The 22127-nt window shown below is 42.3% G+C and overlaps 1 protein-coding gene across 4 annotated transcripts in view; it reads right to left on the reverse strand.

The window, feature by feature from the left end:
• The window catches only part of LOC112569795 (regulator of G-protein signaling 7-like), a 68613-nt gene extending 47023 nt beyond the window's left edge, over positions 1–21590 (reverse strand). For 3 of the 4 annotated variants that reach the window (XM_025247717.1, XM_025247715.1, XM_025247716.1), the window contains exon 1: positions 20389–21590. In XM_025247717.1, coding sequence (XP_025103502.1) covers positions 20389–20493 — 105 coding nt within the window. In that variant the 5' untranslated portion in view covers positions 20494–21590. Of the gene's footprint in view, positions 1–19056; positions 19168–20388 lie in introns of all 4 variants that reach the window. The other variant, XM_025247718.1, reaches the window with a different exon arrangement.
• Positions 21591–22127: the final 537 nt, after the last annotated feature.

Consider the following 22127-nt stretch of genomic DNA (forward strand, 5'->3'; position numbering starts at 1 on the left):
AGGCGTCATCTTAAAAACACTGGGACAGTACATTTTTGTCAAGAGATCTCCTAGAACACAAGGCTCTTTCAGTCTTTTGACATCATGCCGCTCTTGGACCCTTAGTTCCTATTTACAGCAGTGGCTTGTCACTTCTGACAGCAACATGGGACATTACACGTTATGTCTCTTAAGACTACAACTATTCTTTTAACATTTCTCCCCTCTAACCCCACACCACATATCCTTCTTCTTGTCACCTACAGAGTTAACACCTGCCAGAGTTGTTTCTGTTCTCTACAAACCACGCCCTCCTCTTCTTGTAACTCCTCTCCTGCTAAGACAGTTTAGGCTGACAGGCAAAAAAACTATCATGAGAAATGAAAATAGGCATCACTGAATTTCTCATTCCCAGAACAGCAAGCGCAACCAGTTCTTCAGCATTTCTCTTGAACAAGTTTTCTATCGTGGAGATTGTTTCTTTTACTGTCAGGTCCAGTAAACAGCTTAGTCTGTCTGTGAGGTCTTTTCCATATGCACATGTTTCCATGGATGTGACAACTCATAAACAATGTTGGAACCCAACATGCAAAGATGGCCCATCTTTCTAGTCAGCCAATAAATGCAAACGTGCCCCACATTCACAAATTTATTGCTTTTTGATGTAATTAAATAAATCTGAAAGGTCATAATACAGAGAAACAAGAAAGGGAACCGTAATTTTTTTTTAATATCAAAGCCTTATTTTATATGTTTTAGTCAAAAATCTTATGACTAAAAATATGGCGCTCATACTGCCATAAAAGTATATGATCTCTGAAGCCACGATTATGAGGGAGAAAAACTATTCTGCTTCTTTTCTTCTGAAATGGTGATGGGGTGTAGGTGGAATCTAACAACTTGGGCTTTATGATAAACCTGTTTACATCAAGCAAGGCGGCAGAGCCTCATGAGAACTATTATATACTAAATGCTCACTGACTGAGAGAATAAAAACAAGTTTTTACATCACACAAGCACTTCAAAAGTTAATTCCCCTCTCAACCTCACTCTTATTGTTTTACTCCTCTACAAACCAATCACTATCAGTAAGGTCCAGTTAATTATACAACTCCTGAAACCAGCACAAAGAACTGTCTTATCTACAAATCTACAAATTGAACTACATGGAGCTGATTGTGTTGGACAGTAACCAGCTCTCAAATGCACTGGAGTGATCTGGTACAAAGGATTGGTTCATTTTAAAAAGTTGAAGCTTGTTAACCTTTCATTGGTTCCAAAGCACGATCAAAGTAGGGCTTGAAATCCAATGCTGACAAGCAAGGCGGGTATTTTTGTAAGCGGTTCTTGCGCTGTCAATCTATTTTCGGTTTTGCGCTATTCCTTCTCCCAACAAAGAAAAAAAAAGTATTTTCTCCTGAAACAGTTGTTAGTCGATGATCATAATTTTTTTTAAATCTTGAAAGTATCTTGCTACTTGCTGCTCCTTTACTCCGCGGTTCCTCTAAGGACCTCAATGACAAGGAGAACAACAGATCCCTGCCACACCTGAGGTAGTGTCCGCACCTTCCCATCATCAACAGATTTCAAACACCGACCACCGGCCGGTCAGTACTCATCACTTAGTCGTTTAAGTTTCTCTTCAGGCTTTTCGCCTCCTGGCAGATTCCCGCCTGTCACTTTTGGGCCGTCTCAAGCCCTTTGTAAAACAACTGTTTATGAGGAAAAGATGGCTGTTATAAATCAGCCTATGAGTACAGGTCAAGCCAGTGAGGTCTATTATTTGAGATGTTTCCCACCTAATGACCAGTTTTATTTGTTTACATTTTAAGGGACTGATATTGACAAAATAGGCGTAATATGCAAAAAGGAGGAAGGCCTTTGGCTGAAGAAAGCTAGTGCTTCGTGTTTGTGCAGGTTCTGAAGGACAGGATGATGAATGGCAATCATGACCTGCGCATACAGCTGGATTTATAACTGTTTCACCACGTGAAAAGGCGCAATTCTCGACAATTTAGTGATCGCGTGGAATGAAAATCTTATTTATTTTCAGCCAGAATCGAATCTGATATCCGCTGCAGGCGAAGATTCTACACACACACCTTTGGATCAATGCTGGGTGGCGGAAATGCCAAAGAACTCTACCCACCAAAACTAAACCACCTTCACACGACTATACTTAGTTCTTAACCCTGATTGTGGGGACCAGCCTCCATAGGACGACCGCCGCTGTGGTCTTGCAGTCTGACCAAAGGTCAGCTAAACAGCAGTTCTCCAAGATTCTGAGTGCTGCGTGGAATAACTCCGAGCACCGTTACACGAAACCATCATCATAGGTAAGGTATGGTGGCCGAAGCGTCTCCCGCCACACGATGACACCAGGCGAAGCGAGCCTTTATCAGAAGGGGACACATTGTGAATACCTACGACACTACCAGCACCGCGTAATCCTTGGTTCCATTCTTCTAACGGTGTTGTCGTCGGTCTGTCCTGACAACATATCGTCGCTGTCGTCGTCGGTCCATCCTGACATCATATCGTCGATGTCGTCGTCGGTCCATCCTGACAACATATCGTCGATGTCGTCGTCGGTCCATCCTGACAACATATCGCCGGTGTCGTCGTCGGTCTGTCCTGACAACATATTGATGTCGTCGTTGGTCCGTCCTGACAACATATCGCAGGTGCCTTAAAAGACAACTACTGTAGCTACTTGAGCCATGACCGCACTTGACGCTCGACCAACAAAAACACCGCTCACCAATGGCAGACAAACAGGAGCAGGTCGATGCGGAGTCTCCGTGATGGGCTCTAGCCAATGTATTTCATTGTAGCCCAGCTACTTTCCCTAAACATCACGCACGAGTCGGATTTATGTGGCAGACTGACCGGGAAAATGACTGGAAATTGCGGGAATCGATGTCTTGTGATGCCGATGGAGAATGAAAGCTATAAGAATGCAGGAGGGTGTGCAATGGGAAGAGGCAGGCTTGTTGTCGGAACCTACTTGAACACGCTAGCCTTGCACACTGGCTGCTTGACATGTTACTGTCTGGCCTCCTCTCTCTCTCGCAGCCGCCGCCACCCAGAGTGGTGCGTCACTGACGGCGTGCCAGCTGTTACAAACCTCAACAACAGCAGCGCCTGCCACGTGAGGTCGATGTCATCCAAGCTCGACTCGACCGCCAAGAAGCTTCGACAGCAGCTCGCGGTCTGAAGGTCAACACTGTTTACTGACAGCCAGTGCACTGTTCTGCTATGCAAACGTTCTGGGCTTCAGGACTTTTTTTTTTTTAATAATAAATAATAATAATAATAAAAAAATCAGATTACAACTTTCGACGGTCACAAATGAAAGAACTAACCCTCTTTGCAACCCAAGCTGATATCCGTCAGTAAGAAAAACGAGCCTTTTCAGGTTCTATTTTTTAAACAAACATTTTTAATCTATACACTTTCATAACATCTTTATCATGTTGACCCTGGACACGACAATTAAGTTTTAAGCTTCTACCCGTCGCAAACCCCAAAATTTACTAATTACACAAGTAAAACATGTGATCTGGTTGATTTCGCAACATTTTTATGATTTTTCTTATTCGGCGTTCCAGTTCTGCAGAAGTAAGACAATCCCTTGTTCACTTTTGAGAAAATCCAAAAAAACTTCCTACTCCTTGCAAAACGTCACCAAGTGACTTCCCAGGGAAGAAAGTATGCATAACAATACAATACCTTAGTTTATCAGGCGGACTTTCACAGTCGGTAAAATGATTGCTGAATACGGCAATCTCCCAGACTTTGAACAAAAAGTTAACGACACATCAGCAAATACAGGTGAGCAGGTGCATACTACACAAAATAAAGCCAATGGGTTAAATTTGTAGCGTCCTTCGCTGGTAAAGGGTGTTTAATACGTTTGCTTCAGCTTGTTGGGAAAGAGTGATCAGTTTCATTGCTAGGTGCGACAGGTGAGAGTCGTTCGCACAGAACTAAGCCATCGCGTTTTGGCTTTAGGTTAGTTTTACTGCAGCGTTTGATAGCACAGATACGTCGCAGGTGTGTGTGTGAGAGAGAGAGAGAGAAAAAGACAAGAATAAAGGGAGCGAGAGAGAAGGAAAGAACAATGGAGGTATTCCAATATCGTGACAATGTCTACACGTTTCATCATTCGTCGACGACGCCTACTGTAGGGCCCAGGCGACAGAATACTATGCGGAATTCCTCGTCCGCCATCGTCACCCATTCGTTTGGCGATGAGTGGCGGAGCAGGGACGTCAAAGACGCTGGGGACGCAACTGTTCATGCACGCTTCCAAGACCTTGTCGCGCCGTGATGGGTGCCTGTCACATCACCAGCAGCTTTCACCCTCGCAGTCACATGTTCTTGTCCTTTCTCAAGATAACGATAACCGGAGTCATCTACTGGCTGTTTGAAAAAAAACATCAACTAGCAATACCAAAGAAAACCCTCTCTACCGCGCTCCAGTATCTGCAAGGCGTTGTACATATTTTCAGGACAGTTGTTGGTGAGGAACCTGAAACATCCATGAGGAGGAGAGGGAACTGTTGTCATTTTTGTTGTATGCAGCAAATGAAGCCACAGATGTCGGTGGAGATTCCAATAGTAACGCACTAGCTGATTGATAACAAAGCCGCAGTGCACGTGGGCTACGGGTTTAGAAATGAAAGGCTCGGTATACTCTGTAACACTAAGGATGTAGTTGATGAATTTCACTTCAACTGTAAAAAAAAAAAACAAAAACAAACTGACCAACGTACAAATAATTTATCACCCTTGTATACTCACAATCCTATTGCTTATAAGAGCTATTCTTTATTAACATAGAAAAACAAAAAGACCTTCACTAGATTATCTCAAACTGTTCTTACTGAGGACGGTGACCTAAAAGAATTAATAGAATGTGTGTGCGTGAGAGAGCGACAAAGAGAGAAAGAGAGAATGAGGTTATGCATACAAACAGATATGAGTATGTGATTTAGGTAAGAAATAGAGCAGTAGAAACATCCCTTTAAAAGTTTATCCCTTGTTTACATCTGTTCATATACTTTATTTATTTGATTACATACGGTGATATGCTTTAAATGGCTAGAAGAAAAACAAAAAAACCAAGTGAGACAGAAAATTAGTTTTGAATATATTGGCTGTAACAAATCAACCAGTGAATGTGTGTGTGTGTGAAAGACAGAGAGAGATTATATATGTGGAGCACACGTACACAGAATCAGCGATTGATCTGACCTGCTCTAGTTTACCTATAACTTACTGGCACCGTTGTGACACGCCGTAGAAAACTATGGTAAGTACAGCAGACTGTGCCAACACATTTAACAGCACTATTTGTTAGTACTCTGTAGGTACAGTATCCCCAAACTACATCTTCTATTTATATCAAACCTCATTTTAAAGCCAAGGCGAGGTTATGGGTCACGTATTTAGTCTTCATTTCTATTTGACGTATTTGACAGAAGACATGAAAGGTTTGTGTGCGTCAGGTATTTAGTCATAACAAAATGACGTAGTTGACAGAAGACATGAACAGGTTTGTGTGCGTCACGTGTGGGGTTTACAGGTCCGACCGTGGCAGGCTTGACATGAGTATCTGCCCAGATCTTTTCAAAAGCATCGCCCTCATTTCAAAGATTAGCCTCTTATGCTGGCTGTCCCTCCCAGGCCTCGCTACCTACTATAGCACCTGACAGTATCTCTACCATGAGACAGCTGGCGACACGACGACTTCAGCCTGACATCACCGCCGCCCCCCCACCACACAGCTCCCCCCCCCTCAACCACCACACACACACGCGCCCTATCTGTGAGATATCTGTACGGCTAACAGTTTGCTAGTCTGCACATTATTTATGCCCATCGATCTGAAGTATATTTGCCTATTCCGCAAAAGAGACTGCTAAAACGTGGGCTGCTTGTGAGTTTAGTCTAGCTGACATTCATTCACTCGTCCCTTGACTGGTACCAGCCGTTGGAGGGAGCACATGGACAGACGCGGCAGCTGACAGGGCCCGCCATAGTGAGCAGGTCCTACACAGGACGATCAGCCCACTCCTTCACGTTCGCAAGCCAGTTCTTCTCTGGCCGCCACCTTCCAAGGTGCCTTGAAGAACAGTCTTGGACAAAGTGTCGTGCTGGGTCACATGACCAGACCAGACAGCTTACGTCGCTTGACTGTTGCGAGCAGTTCTTGGTGTCCGACGACTGTGGCAACCGTGCTTCGTACAAAGCCACTGGATTTGAGCTTTCTGTTCGAGATCAGGAGCAGCTTCCTCAGGTGTTTGTTCTCGAATGCCTGGAATCTCCTCTCCGTATACGCAAGCAGGATCCACGTTTCACATTCGTCAAGCAAGGATGAGTACTACGAGTGACCTGTACAGACTGTACTTTGTAGTAAACCTAATTTTATGGCTGCTCCAGACTTTGTCCAGCCTAGCCATTGCCACTGTTGATGCTGCGATCCTAAAGCCGATGTGCTGTGGAGGTGACTCCCAAGTACTTAAACTGCTTACCTCTTCATCGAGCCGTACCCCAAACATGTAGATGCAGTGTTTTCTGTGGCCATTGCGACCTTCGGTGACTAAGTGTGTGCGTGAGAGAGAGAACGAGATTATGCATATAGAAAACTAAGGTGGTATTACTCATTATTCACGCGTGTAAAATGATCCAAGTGCTCTAGTTACTCTCGCTTCACAAACACAGGAACTTCTATAGCCCCAAAGGGATGTTAGTCAGCCCAGCAATTAACTTACACGATCTCCTCGTTAACCTGTTCGCTGCCAGTGGTAATATCAGCCACGCATGACAATTTGCCCACACTTTCATCTTCGATAACAATCCGATCCAGCCACCCACCCGCTAAATGCACTCACTAACACACGCCCACTCAAGACTGAGAATATCGGCGACAGTGCAAAAAAAAAATGTTAAGATCCTTTAAGAAAGCCAATAATAATTATGAATGACCTTTATGATTTTAATATGCATATTATAAAATATACTCTTTGTTCATTTATATATACATGTGTGTGTTTGTGCGCGTGCACAAGATAACATAAATCGATGTTCCCAACAAAGCCAGGGTCGGACAGGTGACTGCTGGAGGTCAGGGAAACAGAATGGAGGATGGAGTCAATGATGACGCCAGCGCAATAGGGAAGTGGAAAAACAGACAGAAACTTTGCAGTAGCAGCTTCTCGTCCCAACGACTTCCAAGAGACTGGTTTTCAATGGCACGAGGTAAATTTATCCACTCTTCTATTTCCGTTCTTCGCGTATTAAATGTCAGCCTCTGCGGGGCGGACACGCGGGGTTCTGCGAGCTGCGCTATTTAGGGTCTGGCGGTGTTGATCTACAACCGACAAAAGCATGTTGGCAATCAATAACCTGTTTCCAACTAAATTGTTCTGCCGAGGCCCAAGTGGTCTGCAGAATAGCGTTATGCAATTCCACTTCCCGGAGTTTGGTTTCTCCGAGCGCCGCACCACAAAATCGCTGTCGCCGGAAAGGTCTCTCTCCCCCTCCCCATCCCGCCTCTCTGGTGGCAGCACTACAAGGCACGGTGCTACACTGTGACATTTTCCACATAAGAACACAGATGAATCCAAACTGAATCCATCACGACGAAACGTAGTCACGTTCCTCGAACTAGGAAGGACGTGAAGTGCAACGTTGGTTTCTAATTACCGGGTAAAGCTACGTTCATGATACCCCTGCCCCAACCAACCCCTGTCTGCCATCGTCTGTTCTGGAGGTAAACGTCTACAAACATCACAATGCACAGATAAAGATCAACAACACAGACCTCAAGACATGTTTGCACTGTGAAGGCTTCATCTAAAGGGAGAGCTGGAACTCTGACATCACAATTGTGACCTCTTTCTGTGTTTAACGATCTTTGTAAAAGCATGTCTCATTCTTCTACATTTAAGGAAATTTGATAATGCATGCATCTTTACCCCATCATTAGAAAAACAAATGCACCCCACTAATCCTGGCATCAACCTCGATGGTTCGTGCCTAATTTTGTTCATATCAAAATCTTTAAAAGAAAAGAAAAAACCACTGTCAGCGGCATTTACCTCACCCAACCCTCATCAGATCTCTTGGAACGCATACAGTTGATTTTTCAACAGCTGCGTGCAACGCTTTACGGTCAGCATTAATAGAGTTATATGCCCACCCCCTGTACATCCTGCGACTAAATAGCGATTGCTTATCGCGCAGTAACTATTTCCATTAGTTTAAAGACATCAAACGGACGATAACGGAGCCCCTGGCTTGTGTTTTGAGAATGCCGGGTGCTATACATGTGGAAGGAACTTAAAAAATCCACACAACTGCAAGCATGGGGGTTGGGTGGGGGGTCAGCAATGTCGACCTGCCGCAAGGTTTGGATTTACTGGAACTCTCTAAAGCTGCGGGTTCTATAAAAACAATGTAAATGTGTTTTTAATTATATGCTGCAGAGCATCTACCCCCCCAAACCCCCCACCAGCCTCAGAAATGTGCTGCAGTGGTTCCGGTACTCGATGAAATACCTGGTCTAATGATGATAGCAGGAGGAACAAAGGGGATAGACCAACCTGCAATCCGCCAAAGGTAGGACAGTTACCTCTTTGGCGTAAAACTGAGGTGAATGGTTCCGTTCATCATAAAGAGCGAGACAGCATCTGTAAAGGGCAATGAGACCGAGTGATGTCAACCAACTTTTACCCTTTTCTTCTTCTGTTCATACTTGAGACCTTTATATTCGCTCCACATTAGAATGGTAAGGAGTAAACGGGCAAATGGTTAAGATTTCCTTAGCCTAGTAACCGTACGGCAGTGACCAGGCGCTTTACTGTATCTAGGGCACAAAATGTGCAACCCTCTTTCTTCAAACCCTTTTTTTTCATAGCCGCCCCCACCCTGTTTCTGCTGGGTGGGCAGGTGTAGTTCTCCACACTCAGGCCTGAACAGGTTGCGAACCAACGACTTCTAACCTTCTGTTACGGCACGGCTCCGTATAAACAGTAGGTGAGTAAAACGCAATCTGCCGCATCACCCTCGCTCCCCTCCTCCCTCCATCCCCGCACGGTCATTCTGTAACCTTGATTGGCCACAATACACCACGAGAAGAGAAAGAAAATAATTTTGTTAAATGACATTTTGATTTTGAGGTCCCCATTCTTAATGCGTATATTTTTTTTTTTTTAAAATGTAGTCATGTACTGCTGGAAACTTTCATCCTACCCCTACTTCCTAGAGAAGCTGTTACAGAGCTTTACGCAGGGATTCCAACAGAATTTTCAAGAAATACGCATCTGTTATCTGTCTTAAAACACTTTTCATAGTTTGTAATATGTGGATTAATAAAAAAAAAAATCAACCATTTTAGTATTTCGTATCACTAGACATTTTTAAAAGAACCCCACCCTCCTCCAAGATTCGATCCTTGTGCTCTAATTCCGCAGCTTCCGCTCTAAGCACCTGATTGCGATGTCCCACTATAACTACGCAGGATTTCCGTTACAGAGGAGCGCGCATCGTCGGCGAGGGGTGATGGCGAAGGTTGTAGCGGCCTCCTGGGAACGGTGCGACGCCTGCGGGCTGGTGCTGCAGTGCCGGACGCGGCAGCGGGCGAAGGAGAGGAGAGAGTGTGCGTATGTGGGGGGAGGAGGAGCAAGCTACTGGCGGTGGCCCCAGTGTGCCAGATAAGACACGGATCGATCGCCAAAAAAAAAAAAAAAAAAATGCCAAGCTGAATCACAAGTCACCTTTCCATGGCAACGGATTAGAATGGAGGACGGAGCGACTGCGGAAGGAGGATGGGGAAGTTACACCCAACACGGTTCCGGAGGCTGCGCTCAATGGAAGGAGAGGAGGAGCAAGCGAAGCTGTGCTGCTCAGCAGCTTCAGGTTAAGAGTTTAAGAACAACTGTTTCTTTTAACTGTCTACGTCCTCGACTGTCCGGCGGAAGCTTCAGACCGTTACAACCACTACACCAAAGGGTGATGTCTGTCTGATGTTTCAATCACCACGACCAGCAATACCATCACCAACAGCAAGCGAGGACGCGATTCTAGCATGCCTTGCTTTGACACTGCCTAGCATCTGATGGCGTGTTTGCTCTCAGCAGGCGAGACGTATTGGCTCTCTAGTCTGTAACCCGATATTCTGCGTTAGACGATTATACACAGACCGACAGCGACACACATCTTAAATATTTTAGATAACTGCTTCCAGCTATAGACTACACTCTCCCCACTACTCTCCAACAACTACGAAAAATTCGAAATAGAGCCAACAAGACACAGCAACACAGTGGCACTCAGTCTTTCTCGGTCTTACCACGGAATTCATTACTACACTAAACAAACGAAAGTGCTTCTATCAACAACTTTGCCTCTACATCCACTTTAATTAAAGCGCATTATTGACTCTTTTCACGCCACAAGAAATCCGTCAACAGAGTGTGGTGTAAAACTTCCATCACCGCTCGCCATTTTGACAAATTGGGCGTGTGCCAGGGAATGGACTGGGCTGGGAAGAGGCCCCTCGGAGCCCACCATTACATAACTAAGCTGCAGAAGTGTATGTTATAAATCAGCAGTACTAAAATTATTATTTATTTCAACTCTGGACTGATGATGATAATGACAAAAAAGACAGCCGCAAATAGTTTTACCAGCTGTTTGATACTAGCTATTTACGGAGCCCTTCAAATTAAGCCAGTTAAAAAGAAAGAAAAAAAAGTCTAGGCGAGAAATTAATACAGTGAAATGAAATGTCAAGAAAGCGATGAATCTACGACGACTTGATCAAACGTGAAGAATTGTATAACAAATTATAGTCAGAGATTCAAAACGCTGATTGCTGACTATGCATTGTATTTACAAGACATCCAACTCACCTCACAGTTAATTACTCTTTCTTTTTTCGCATTAACACGCAGCAACCCATCTTCTGACAAAGGCCACATACACTTACACAAAAAAAACTGATTTCTACAAAAAGCAATGGTTGAATTAGCGGGTAAAAACTTCTCTGTAACAGCCGCAATGGAAACTGAAGATATGAAAACCGGAAAAAAACGACCAAGAAAAAAAAAAAAAAAAAAGAGCAACGTCGCACCAATAATTTGCTTGGTTCCGAGATTCGTGGACACCTTTTGCTGTCCCATTGTTCGTAACGTAGGATCTACTTCATGCAACACGAACAGCCACCCAACCCCCAACCTCCTTCATCCCCGCCAGCAGCGGATGTTGGCCGTAAACAGCCATTCGTGGCACCGACCAGACAGGCAACGACATGCAAGATGCAAGAATGGTTGGCGACTGACGTCAAAACCGGCGCACTGGAACAATAACTGCACTTTCTTCGCTTTCTTCAAAAGCGCAATCGACCGGAGGGGTGGGGTGTTGGACACCCGGGCTGAGTTCAGACGGCCCTGCAGGTCGTCGTGGCTGCCTTCCTGCCGATAACCGCCCGCGGGCGACAAACGCGGTCATGCGCACGCTCCGCGCAAAGGCGCTGCCGCAACCCCGAGATCAATCGGCACGTCAAAACCCGCTCAAGACGCCCCTCTCTTCCTCCCACCCCTGTTCTCCCTGTATTTCACCCGTTTCTCAGCTCGCCAGGCTGTATCTTCGCAAAGTAGTTAAACGCCGTCCAGTCGCCTTGCGCCAACGTGACGTCACAGTCCCCGGTCGACAGCGGGCACCGGGTCTCGGTCGTCCGCGGTTCGACCAAACTGTCAAGTCGAACACAAGATGACTACACAAGCTCAGATGGACGTCCTGGCGACAGAAATCATCAATTCGCTCGGCGCCGTGTCTCGATCAACCATCCGCCGCGCGCTCCTCACTTTAGACTTACGAGCCAATTGTTACACGTGTTACAAGCAGACATCCATGGACAGGATGCTCTAAGATGGACGGAGCCTGGGGTTAGACGGAGCTTGGACATAGCTCTTACTACTTGAGAACTTGGTGGACAGAGGTGTGTTATTGAAGCAAGCACAACACGAGTATCTGTCAGGCATGATAAACTTGCTCAACGTCTCTGAGCAAAATACCTCAACCCCCACCCTCTAAAAAAAAAAAAATCTCTGTGCAAACATTTCGCTGGCATGCATTCTGGACCCTACACGCATAATCGGGAAACAAAATCTTGCGACGATTAAAAGCCTCCTACGGCAGCAAGAGCTAACGCATTTCAAAGAATAATTATGATGACACAAGGGATGAACGTTTACGCAGTGCATTAGTGTATCAAAGTAGGTAATTAGGTACAAGAAAAGCTACTTACACTATTAAAATGTCACGAAAAGACTGAAATATCGCAGCACGCTCAATGCCATCTATTCTGCGCACAGCTTCCCGACAGTAGGAAAGAATTTGTATTACCTGACAAAACAATCTGGGATGCAAAAGAATGTGAAAGAGGAGGAGGATGGAAGTAGAGGGGTACATAGGAACTGACAGATCAATCTGTGAGAGATCAGGAAATAAATGAAACACAACAAAACAGAATAGTTAAGAACCTCCCATTATCACATGTTTTGGAACAGAACGAGAAATATTACAAAAGAACTTTCGGTGTTAAAAATGAAAGAAGAAAGGAGAAATAAAGGAAATGAAAAGAAAGGGGCGGCAAAGAAGAGCTGCATTAAGATACGAACGAAAGAAAATACGATATTCCGGCTGGTATTAAAAAAAATGGGAGACATGAGAAATAATGTAACGATGTGTTATTCTTATTTCTTTAAGATTCCGAGATTTCTTTACATTTTTGTATGTGTGAGAGAGGTGGGGATAAAAAGGTTTGATAATTGGAAGCTGGAATAGTTTAGAGGAGAGCTATGTAGTTTGAGCACGAACGTTAGAGGCCGGAGGTGTGCGTATCACCGATTCTATACCTGTTACGGTGCCGCAATACCCTCCCCACTGCTACCACCATCCCCACTGCCTCCCAAGCCGACCCAGCGGCTGAATAAATATCTGGGTTTGGTAAGGGAAAGAACGAGAATAATTTTAATATGAATTTATCGAGGAGGCCTTCGGCTCATTTCAACAGGGGTCCAAACAGTACACAATACAATATAAAGCAATGCAATCGAATATACATCATAAGCTACACACACTGTATAATAAATAATCAACTATCCCCCAAGTTCCGTCTATAACACCTCTCCAACGAGAGGTCACGGAAACTTTGTATCTTTACTAAGGCGACATAATAAACATTATATAGCACTGCAAACATCGCTCCAACCAGGAAAAATATATCCACTCTCCTGATTACCTATGCCTCTCTAAATGCCAGCGTGACGTCATGAGCACGTGCGTCTGTCTCTATGAAGAAAACAACAGAGCACGGGATGTCCGTGTGTGATGGGGGTGGGGATAGGATGCACGAACCTCATATGCTTGATTAACACGAAAATGTGAACTGGACTTCGCCTGCGTCATATGCTAACCGATCCATGTTCAGGTAGAGAGAAATGCAAGACTGGGTGGTTGAGTGGTAGTTGTGGTGGTGGTGGTGTGGGCAAAGTGGGGGGAGAAACGAGGGTAATCGAGCGCACTATACCGGCCCTGCAGATCGATATAATTAAACTGCTTTAATAATGATCTTGCCATTTGTTTCCAATTTCGCGTGCTGTTTAACTCTTCCGCGCCACGTTTTGCTGTAGACCATTGCGCAACGGAAACAAGCCATTGCGAAAGGGACGCGTCTGCCCATCCTCTGCCCATCTCAAAACTGCGAATGCACGCGCGTATACGCACGGTCAGTCGTAAGTCAGTTTATCAAATATGTCGCCAGTGGTGATACGAATGATCAAGAGATCGAAATCTGTCGATATACCGCGCTCTATTCGGGTTAACCTTCAGTTCTCGATGCTCACGACCGCCCGGCAATGGAGCGCCTTCGGTTTCTGCCATCTTTCGATTTCTGAGAAGGCCACTTCAACCCGTAGCATCCACCTTTCCCAAATCTCTCCAAGTACGTCGGCATCGACTTCCAGACAAACTGCAAACCTAGCATTTCACATCTGTCAGCACTGTGAATAAGTTATTCAGTTCTTCGTTACGTGCCCTTTTGCTACATGAATTTGCAAGATACATTTTCATAAATGCAGAGGTCTCTCAGTTGCATATCCATAATATTTCAATGGTAATATGCAATGCTGTTGTTTGCCATGACAAAAAGATTTTAAGACAGTCCTTAATGTTATGAGATATACACTAATGAATATGCATAATGCTCTGATAATGAATGTTATAATACTACATGTGCATGACATAAAAATCAGTTAATCAACAATGGCATTAAACTACATTCAACACAATGTTTTACAGGTTGTCATAGCTGTAGTGGAACAGTTCTTCAAGCCTCAACATCTATTACATTAACAAAATTACTGAGTAGTCACCCTTTAAAGACAAAAAAAAAAAAGTTGTGATTAAATGATGACTAGTTAAGATAAAGTGCTGACGTCTCTAAAGGAAAACACATTTAAGCTAAATGCCAGCTACACTTTCAACTACCATGCATGCCTTGGTCTGCCTGTCAACAATAAGTTAAAGAGACTTTCTCACCCTCTGAAAGTATATAGTGTTTATGTGGTTCCACTTGAAGCTCACTTGAAGCAGCATTACAATGCCCTAGCTGCAACTACCTTTTGATCTTCAAATGCAAATAAAGAACGTAACAGGTTTCCTGACAAGTGCCCAATTTATTTCATTCTTTTCTTAAAGTTACTCTTTATGTCTCTAAGTTACTAAACTGTTATTAAGTTCTTTCTTGTCTCAGCTGAGTTTATGTAGTTTCTTTACATCAGGTATCAAGGAAACATTATTATGATTATATACACACACACACTACTGTGTACTTAACCCCCATTTTTAACTAAGGGTTTGAAAATCACTTGCATTTTATAGATGGAAATACTGAAGAAATAGAGAAGGTTTACCCTAGAAATTGCAGCCCCCCCATCCCAACACACATTATGCAAGTCACATAAACAATGTAAATCCCTCTCAGCTTTTAAGATGAGGGTATAAACTAGCAGCACAACTGTTCCAGAAATCACCTGCACAGCTTTCTGTTAGGCAGGTGACTTACTTGGGACTTCTGATTAGTTATGAGGGGTAGTGAGAAAGACATCAGTGAATGAGTGCACCAAATGAGAAATTTAACACTTACTAAATATATGCATGCCATTATTTCATTCATGCATATGATATTTTGCTATGGCATATTTACTTTGAGATTGGTTTATGATTTACATCCCACAAACACCATTTGTAGAAAAATCTCCTTAGATCCAAAAAAAAAAAAATTCCACCTCTATAATGAGGCTAGGGGAACTCTCTGCAGGGTACACAAAAGGCACCAATTAATGTTAACAGTTGACACAAAAGACCACCTGTAGAAGTTTTTTGTTCAAAAGTCGGGAAAGGTTTTGTTTTGATGATAAACTGCATGTTATAAAAAGCTGTCATATAAAATCATGCATGCATATCATCTACTGCATGAACACACACACACACCTATGCATGCAAGGCTGCTTTTTTTTATTTTTAGAATCTTTATAAAAAAAAAAATGGGCAGTCTATTTACAATCTATGTACATTCCAACAGTTTTATCACAGCTCCCTATGCATGGGAAATCATACCAGTACACCACATGCTGAGCAGCAGCATTCAACATCTGGTTACAGGATTAACTATTAATTCCATCGACTACCTTCAAATGCAAAATGTCCCATATTGTAATAAGTATTGCATTCTGTTGCCTCTGTGCATGCTGCTGTGTAGAATACTTGTACTGCAATATGCCCATATGCAATATGCAATATGCCCAGCAATAAGAAGCAATGTGAAACAACAGTTAAACAAATCATCTGGGCCACTATGAAACTCATATACATAGAGAAAGGCTTAAATTTATTAAGGTAGTATGCTTTTACCTGCAAATCCTATTGCAACCACAAAGACTTCCACTGCATTAAGCATTTTGTAAGTCACTGCTACATCCAATGCACCAATAAGAAACAATGTCGACATTATTCTGGTCAGAAAAGCTGCAAGCCTTGTGTCGCATATACTTCAGGGCCAAACTGTCTGACTCTCAGTACTCTCTTAAGCCACAGATCTTACACTTGATCAAACCATTAAATTTCCTCACCTTCTGACTAGCAAAACTCCCGTTAAATCTTATATATTTTGTAATGACACGAAATGCTTAGATTTCTTTGTTTTGGGGTGCACCAACAAACACCTGTAATTATAAAATCAATAGCAGCTTGTCTTACCAGCTGCTGCGCTAAAGGATGCAACAATGATATATTTTACTGAACAAATTGAAAGGTCCTGTAAAAACAGGATTCCTTTCATTTTTCCTTTTTCAAACCACGAATGCCACAATAAAGACTCATTGCACATGTAATCATAAAATCCTGTGTATTGACAAACACTACAGAGAAAGGGTCCCATAGACAATAGTTACAAGGTGCATGGCCTGGTGCTACAGCTGTGTATGTGGCTGCTGTCATTTCCTCACTTGGCGGCAAGACATGATTTATTCCTTTACATTATTTTTATGTATATATTCCTTCAAATGGCTGATATTAAAGATACATGGACACAGTTTAAAAAGTACATTAAATACTGGAATACTGTTCTGCCTTAAAAAGTAGACTATCTGTTGTAATCATTACAATTTCTCATACTTTCTAGTAAATATGTTTGCATAATCATATGATGAAAACCATTTTATACAAAAACTTTAGCTTCATGTTTGGCATATCACAGAATCTTGCATGCATGTGCAATGATTGATGACAAAAACATCAGGAGAAAATCTCAGACTGATGGGGTTAGTAGCCTTCCTCCTGCATCTGAGCCTTATGATGCTTGAAAAGAAGGAAATGTCACGAGGATGAAGATCTAGCGATTGCTACAAATTGATTTCAAAGGTTCTTTGGATAGCTTTTACAAGTTAATGAGAAATTCCAAATTTTGCCAGCAGTGAACAGTGAACACAGAAAAGCTACAGATAAGTAACTGTTGGTAACCAGTGACCACAATGTGTTTTGTTTACAATATTTTAAAAGAGAATGTTTTTCCATGCACTATCATATTTGTAAGGAAAATTTAATTCCTATCTGTCATGTCTTGAACTGGTTGTTAATAAGATGTCAACCTGTCCTCAAAAGAAAGCACATAGAGCATACATGCAGTTCACAGATTTCCTTTTGTAAGTAGTAGTCTGGCTTTATGAACCACCTGATTATTGAAATTTGAAATTTTTGCAGTGAAAATAATTTGTGTGCATCAGCAGGTTTGGAAGAAAGAAAAGAATATCTAACTTTTTGTTTGAAATAATTGCATGAGAGCCTGTAGTGTTCATAGTCTGGCAAAAAAAACAACCAAACACAAAAAAACCCCAACTAAGAATATGTATCTATAGTCAACCTTCATGTGTCAAAACATTGAAATATAATGTAAGGATAAAATCAGAATAAAAGTATCTTTTGTGATTATCTTGCTGTGTACTATGACTTTGTTGTCTGCTGTAGTGCAGCATAACATGTCAAACTGGTATGGCAACTTTCTCTGAAGATCTTTTGAATATTTGTTTTAGTAAGGATGTTGTTTTATAATTATGCCAAAAATTTAACATTTGAAATGAATAAAATGGTGAGAGCAGCAGTGAAAGAAAATAGTGCATACAAAGTGGATTTAAGTGTACTCCTATAGCTCATCTCATGCGAAGGATATCCAGTAAGCAAGCCCATGCACAATTCTCGCACGGAAACATATCAATTCAACTTGGTTTTAGCACATAAAACATACTTCTAGTGATGATACTGTTGATGTAATACTTCATCTTTGAAAGGCACATAAACGGTTTTCGTATGATGATGACTAATGGGTGCATTTTGCCGGTAAGGTGAAGTAAAAAGATAATTTTGCATGTCAAGCAAGGTCTTGCTATATATTTAATCATTCCTTTTCGGTACTTAAGTTACATGTTGCACATACTCTTCTGAACTTTCGTTTTTGATGCTATAGCCACCATCAACAAATTGTACTAGGTTTTGTGAAAACACATACAAGTACACAGAGATGGTACAAATGTGTAAGAGCATATTTTTTTAAACAACACAAAAGCATGGCAGTCTTCTTTACTGTGCTTGTTGTGGCAACTTCACCAATGCATCAAAAATCTTTACTAGAAAACTCCAGTATCAGACAGAGAGAGTGTCCTGCATAAATAAACACACTTTGGACTATCTACATAGTGTTTGATGTACTCTTTTTTGGTAAGCTCTTTTTGCAAATGAGCACTCATTCACACAGCACAAAACTTGTAGGAATGGTTACAGGTATCTTAGCTATGACCACAAGGTCACGATTCCCCAAGTGGTTAAAACTGACAACTCTGCATGCATTAAAAAAAAAATTGGGAGACTGAATTATTCTTTTCCTTAGAGTGTGTGTGTCTGTGTGTCTGTGTGTTTTGGGGGAGGGGGTATCAGTATGGCAACTTTCATGATATGATACATAGCTTGGTTGTAGAAGAGATGTCTGTTGGACATACTTGAGTTCTAAATGGCAGGTGTAGTCCGCACCTTTGGAGTGTGTGTTTTATTGTCTGGTCTTCCTATAGTCTGCAAGGGTAGGGCAAGGGAAAGCACCAAGCTCCCAAGACCTACTGTGTCTGCTTAATATTTTGTGGCCAGTGTGCAGCAACCACAAGATACTCTCTTGCTCTCTGGAAAGCAGCTGTTGGTGTTATTGGGAGTATTCTGATGCATGTGTGCTAATAAAGATTTTTCTGAGACATCTTTCTATAAAAAAATAAGTATGATGCTCAGAGCAAACCTGACCAACCCTAAACTCTCACTGCTGATCATAAGATGCACCTTTTAGTTTTATATTTTGAAATGAAGGATGACTAACCTGTAACATCTAGTACACAGACCTGTGGGAGGACACACTCAGAATGCATAAAATTAGAACAGGATGAAAAGTGGAGACCTGTATCTACCAACCTCTAAGATCTGCACCTGTTCACATCCAACAGTTTCTGCACAGCCTCTTGACCATAACTACCTCCAGCAAATCCAGATCTCCACACCAAAGCACGGCCTCTAAACAACAAACTATGAACCAGGAATAAGAAACAAATTACCTAGAGCATGTTATTTCAACATGAAGTACATACGTCATAATCACAGTGAAAAATAATAGAATTCAAATTTTAATGAATCTGTCTTTCCACTAATATGCCAAAAAGAGATTAAAAATAGTATAAAACAGAATTCTTCCCTACAGCTGTTTCAACATAAATGGTTGTATGTACATGCACCCACATGTACACACACACTCTCTCTGGTTTGTTGGTAGTCACATGAATATGTATGTCTGAGTATACATCACACAAGTTTTACAGCTTCAGACTGACACTACTGACTCAGTTTTTAGTAAAACAGTTAAAATCAAGGAGGAAACTCAGGTTTACACAGCAGCACGAACATTTTTTAAAAACATTCTCTTGCTGATTACAAAATACTAGAAAAAGTACAATCACAAAAGACTGGTATGGCACCATATGCAAAATAAAACAACCAAAACTCTTCATGACAACCTAATGCGAATCAGGTCAAAGAATAAATGAAGATATGGAGATTCCTAACGGCTAAATCTTTCACAATATAGTCTACTTACCACAGTTTGCACATAAATTATAAATACACACTATAATAGTTAATGTACTTAATACCACTATAAAATAGGCTGAATACCATTAGCAACACTAAAAGAACCATGCAACATCATGATTACATCACAAAATTTGTATTATGCTGCATACCCCAAAACAATAATAAATTTGACATGTCATCTCCCAAGTACTTCACTAGACATCACTCCAGGGTCACATTCTGCTCACAGTGTATGACTTAAAAGCTAATCTGATATATTGGATAATTTGCATAAAAGCATTCAACTTTGGCTTAAAAGAAACCGCACAATAATCTTGCACCTGAAAAATGCACTGACTGAACTACAATACACACAGTGCATTAGTGTCAGGTAATGTTCCTGAGTTAACCAAACTTTCATTACTAATGTAGAGTAATTTTAATTCTAATATCACTACATTTCTCAAAAAAAAAAAAAAAAAAAAAAAAAGTTAAACTGATACCTATTTATTCTGTGGGTTCAAAGACTAAAAGCATGCCACTGAGATACACAACATTCCAGCACAAGATGGCTTTGTAACTCTTTCTGTACAGTTTGGCATGATTAACGTAATGCATCATAATCCAAACAAAAATTGTTGTTCGTTTTATTGGTGAAAGCTTGCTCGTTAGACTGCTTACCTTTTTGTAGACCAAGTGATTGGGATTATCCTCGTGGTTGTATTGGCCATTGGTGGGCAGCGTGCTGGGCAGCGACTCGGATCTCTTGCTGTGCCTGTGGGCCATGCTCTCACCTGACTGCTATGATCCGATGAAAACGTTAACCTTACACCTGGAACGTCTGCCACCGCGTGCCTCCAGAAAGCTACAAAACCCACGTCTGATGCCAGAACATGTGCGAAGGAAAGTTGCTCCTTTGCAATCGATCAACACTAGCCCCGATTGCCAGCAACCATGACTGTCCGGCTGGCCGCCTGGATGCAATTCCCTGCCATTCCGCTCGCCAATGTCGGGAGCTGGTGCCACAGCCGCCACCAAACGTCACTCAAATATTTCGTGTACCATCCATAAAGGTATTTAATGTCCAAAGATTTTGTCTTGCAAATTACACACATTCATATTTGATGCTGCCTCATTAGGAATCGGCATGAGGAATCTCTCGCGTAGCTCACGCGAAAGCCAATGTTGCAGGGGGCACTGGGCGATAAAATTGTCTGGCACGACGGCTTGCTTGCACGTTCTTTGAACATTCCTTCAGAACGCGAGCCTAGATAAGCATTATCCCCCAACCTGGAAACAGCGCACGTCTAGCTATACACCACACAGCACAGACCGACACACTCCCCGAGCCTGAAGTGTTGAAAGATGCTGTCAAAAGCTTTGCATCAGCCTACCTTGCCTCTAAAACTGGCGGATGAGCAAGGAGCCGTCTGCTTCTCTCGGTAGCTCTTCGAAATCTTCTTTCGCAGCTCAACAAAACACGAAGCAGACGGCCGGTGGTTTCAAAGACGGCTTCCCACAAATCAGTAACAAAGCAAAGCGCCATTCACAACAATCACGATGGGTCCTTGGTATGCGGAATGCTGCTTCCCAAAGAACCGAACAACCGTTTCTAATCCAGAATGCTTTGCAGACCACATGGGGGTCTACAGAGTGGCAACCGAACTTCTTGCGGACGCGTTCAGCCCGACCATCATCATATCTTTTTCCTACCATGTATGCACATCTTGAATTTCGTGTCAATCAATCCCATGAGGAATATGATCACATCGTTACAAAAGTCCAAGAAACACTAGGAATGTTAATTTGACATATGACAAATCGTTCGCAGTGACCTCCATGTTGAATACGATTTGCGCCAAATCGATAATTCACCAGCTGATTGGTCAAAGCTCCAGAAGCGTCATCTGGCAGGCGTGAATGGAACGAAAATGGTAAACACAAGGGAAGCAAGCGATAACCGGAGGATACAACGTATCCATGACAGGTAGCTACCCCTGCCATCTACAACCTTTTTGCTGTTCGTCTTCACAACAAAATATGGGGATAACAACAATAATAATAACAGGCTCTGTCCCTTACAAAAGAAATTTTACGTACAGTACAGTTTCAAAGAACTCTAATGCAAGTTAACACTAATGTTTACTCTTATAACTGAAAGAATGAATAAAGCAATATGATTCTGTTTGAAACCTTTGCCGATCCACACCATTGTCTGACCCTCACCAAATCTCAAAGGAATACTTTTTAATTAGTCCAGGGAAAGATTATGGACTATGAGTATATTGCTGCAGAGTATTTTCTCCACAATTCTAAGATGTTAGGGATGACTCCAGATGGAAGGGGGAAAGATCTATGCAGAGTAAACTTGGTAAGGTTGTAATTTGACCAGGTACCATTGACAGAAAGGAAATAACAGA

The sequence above is a fragment of the Pomacea canaliculata genome, linkage group LG8 (assembly GCF_003073045.1).
Source record: "Pomacea canaliculata isolate SZHN2017 linkage group LG8, ASM307304v1, whole genome shotgun sequence".
NCBI classification, from domain to species: domain Eukaryota; kingdom Metazoa; phylum Mollusca; class Gastropoda; order Architaenioglossa; family Ampullariidae; genus Pomacea; species Pomacea canaliculata.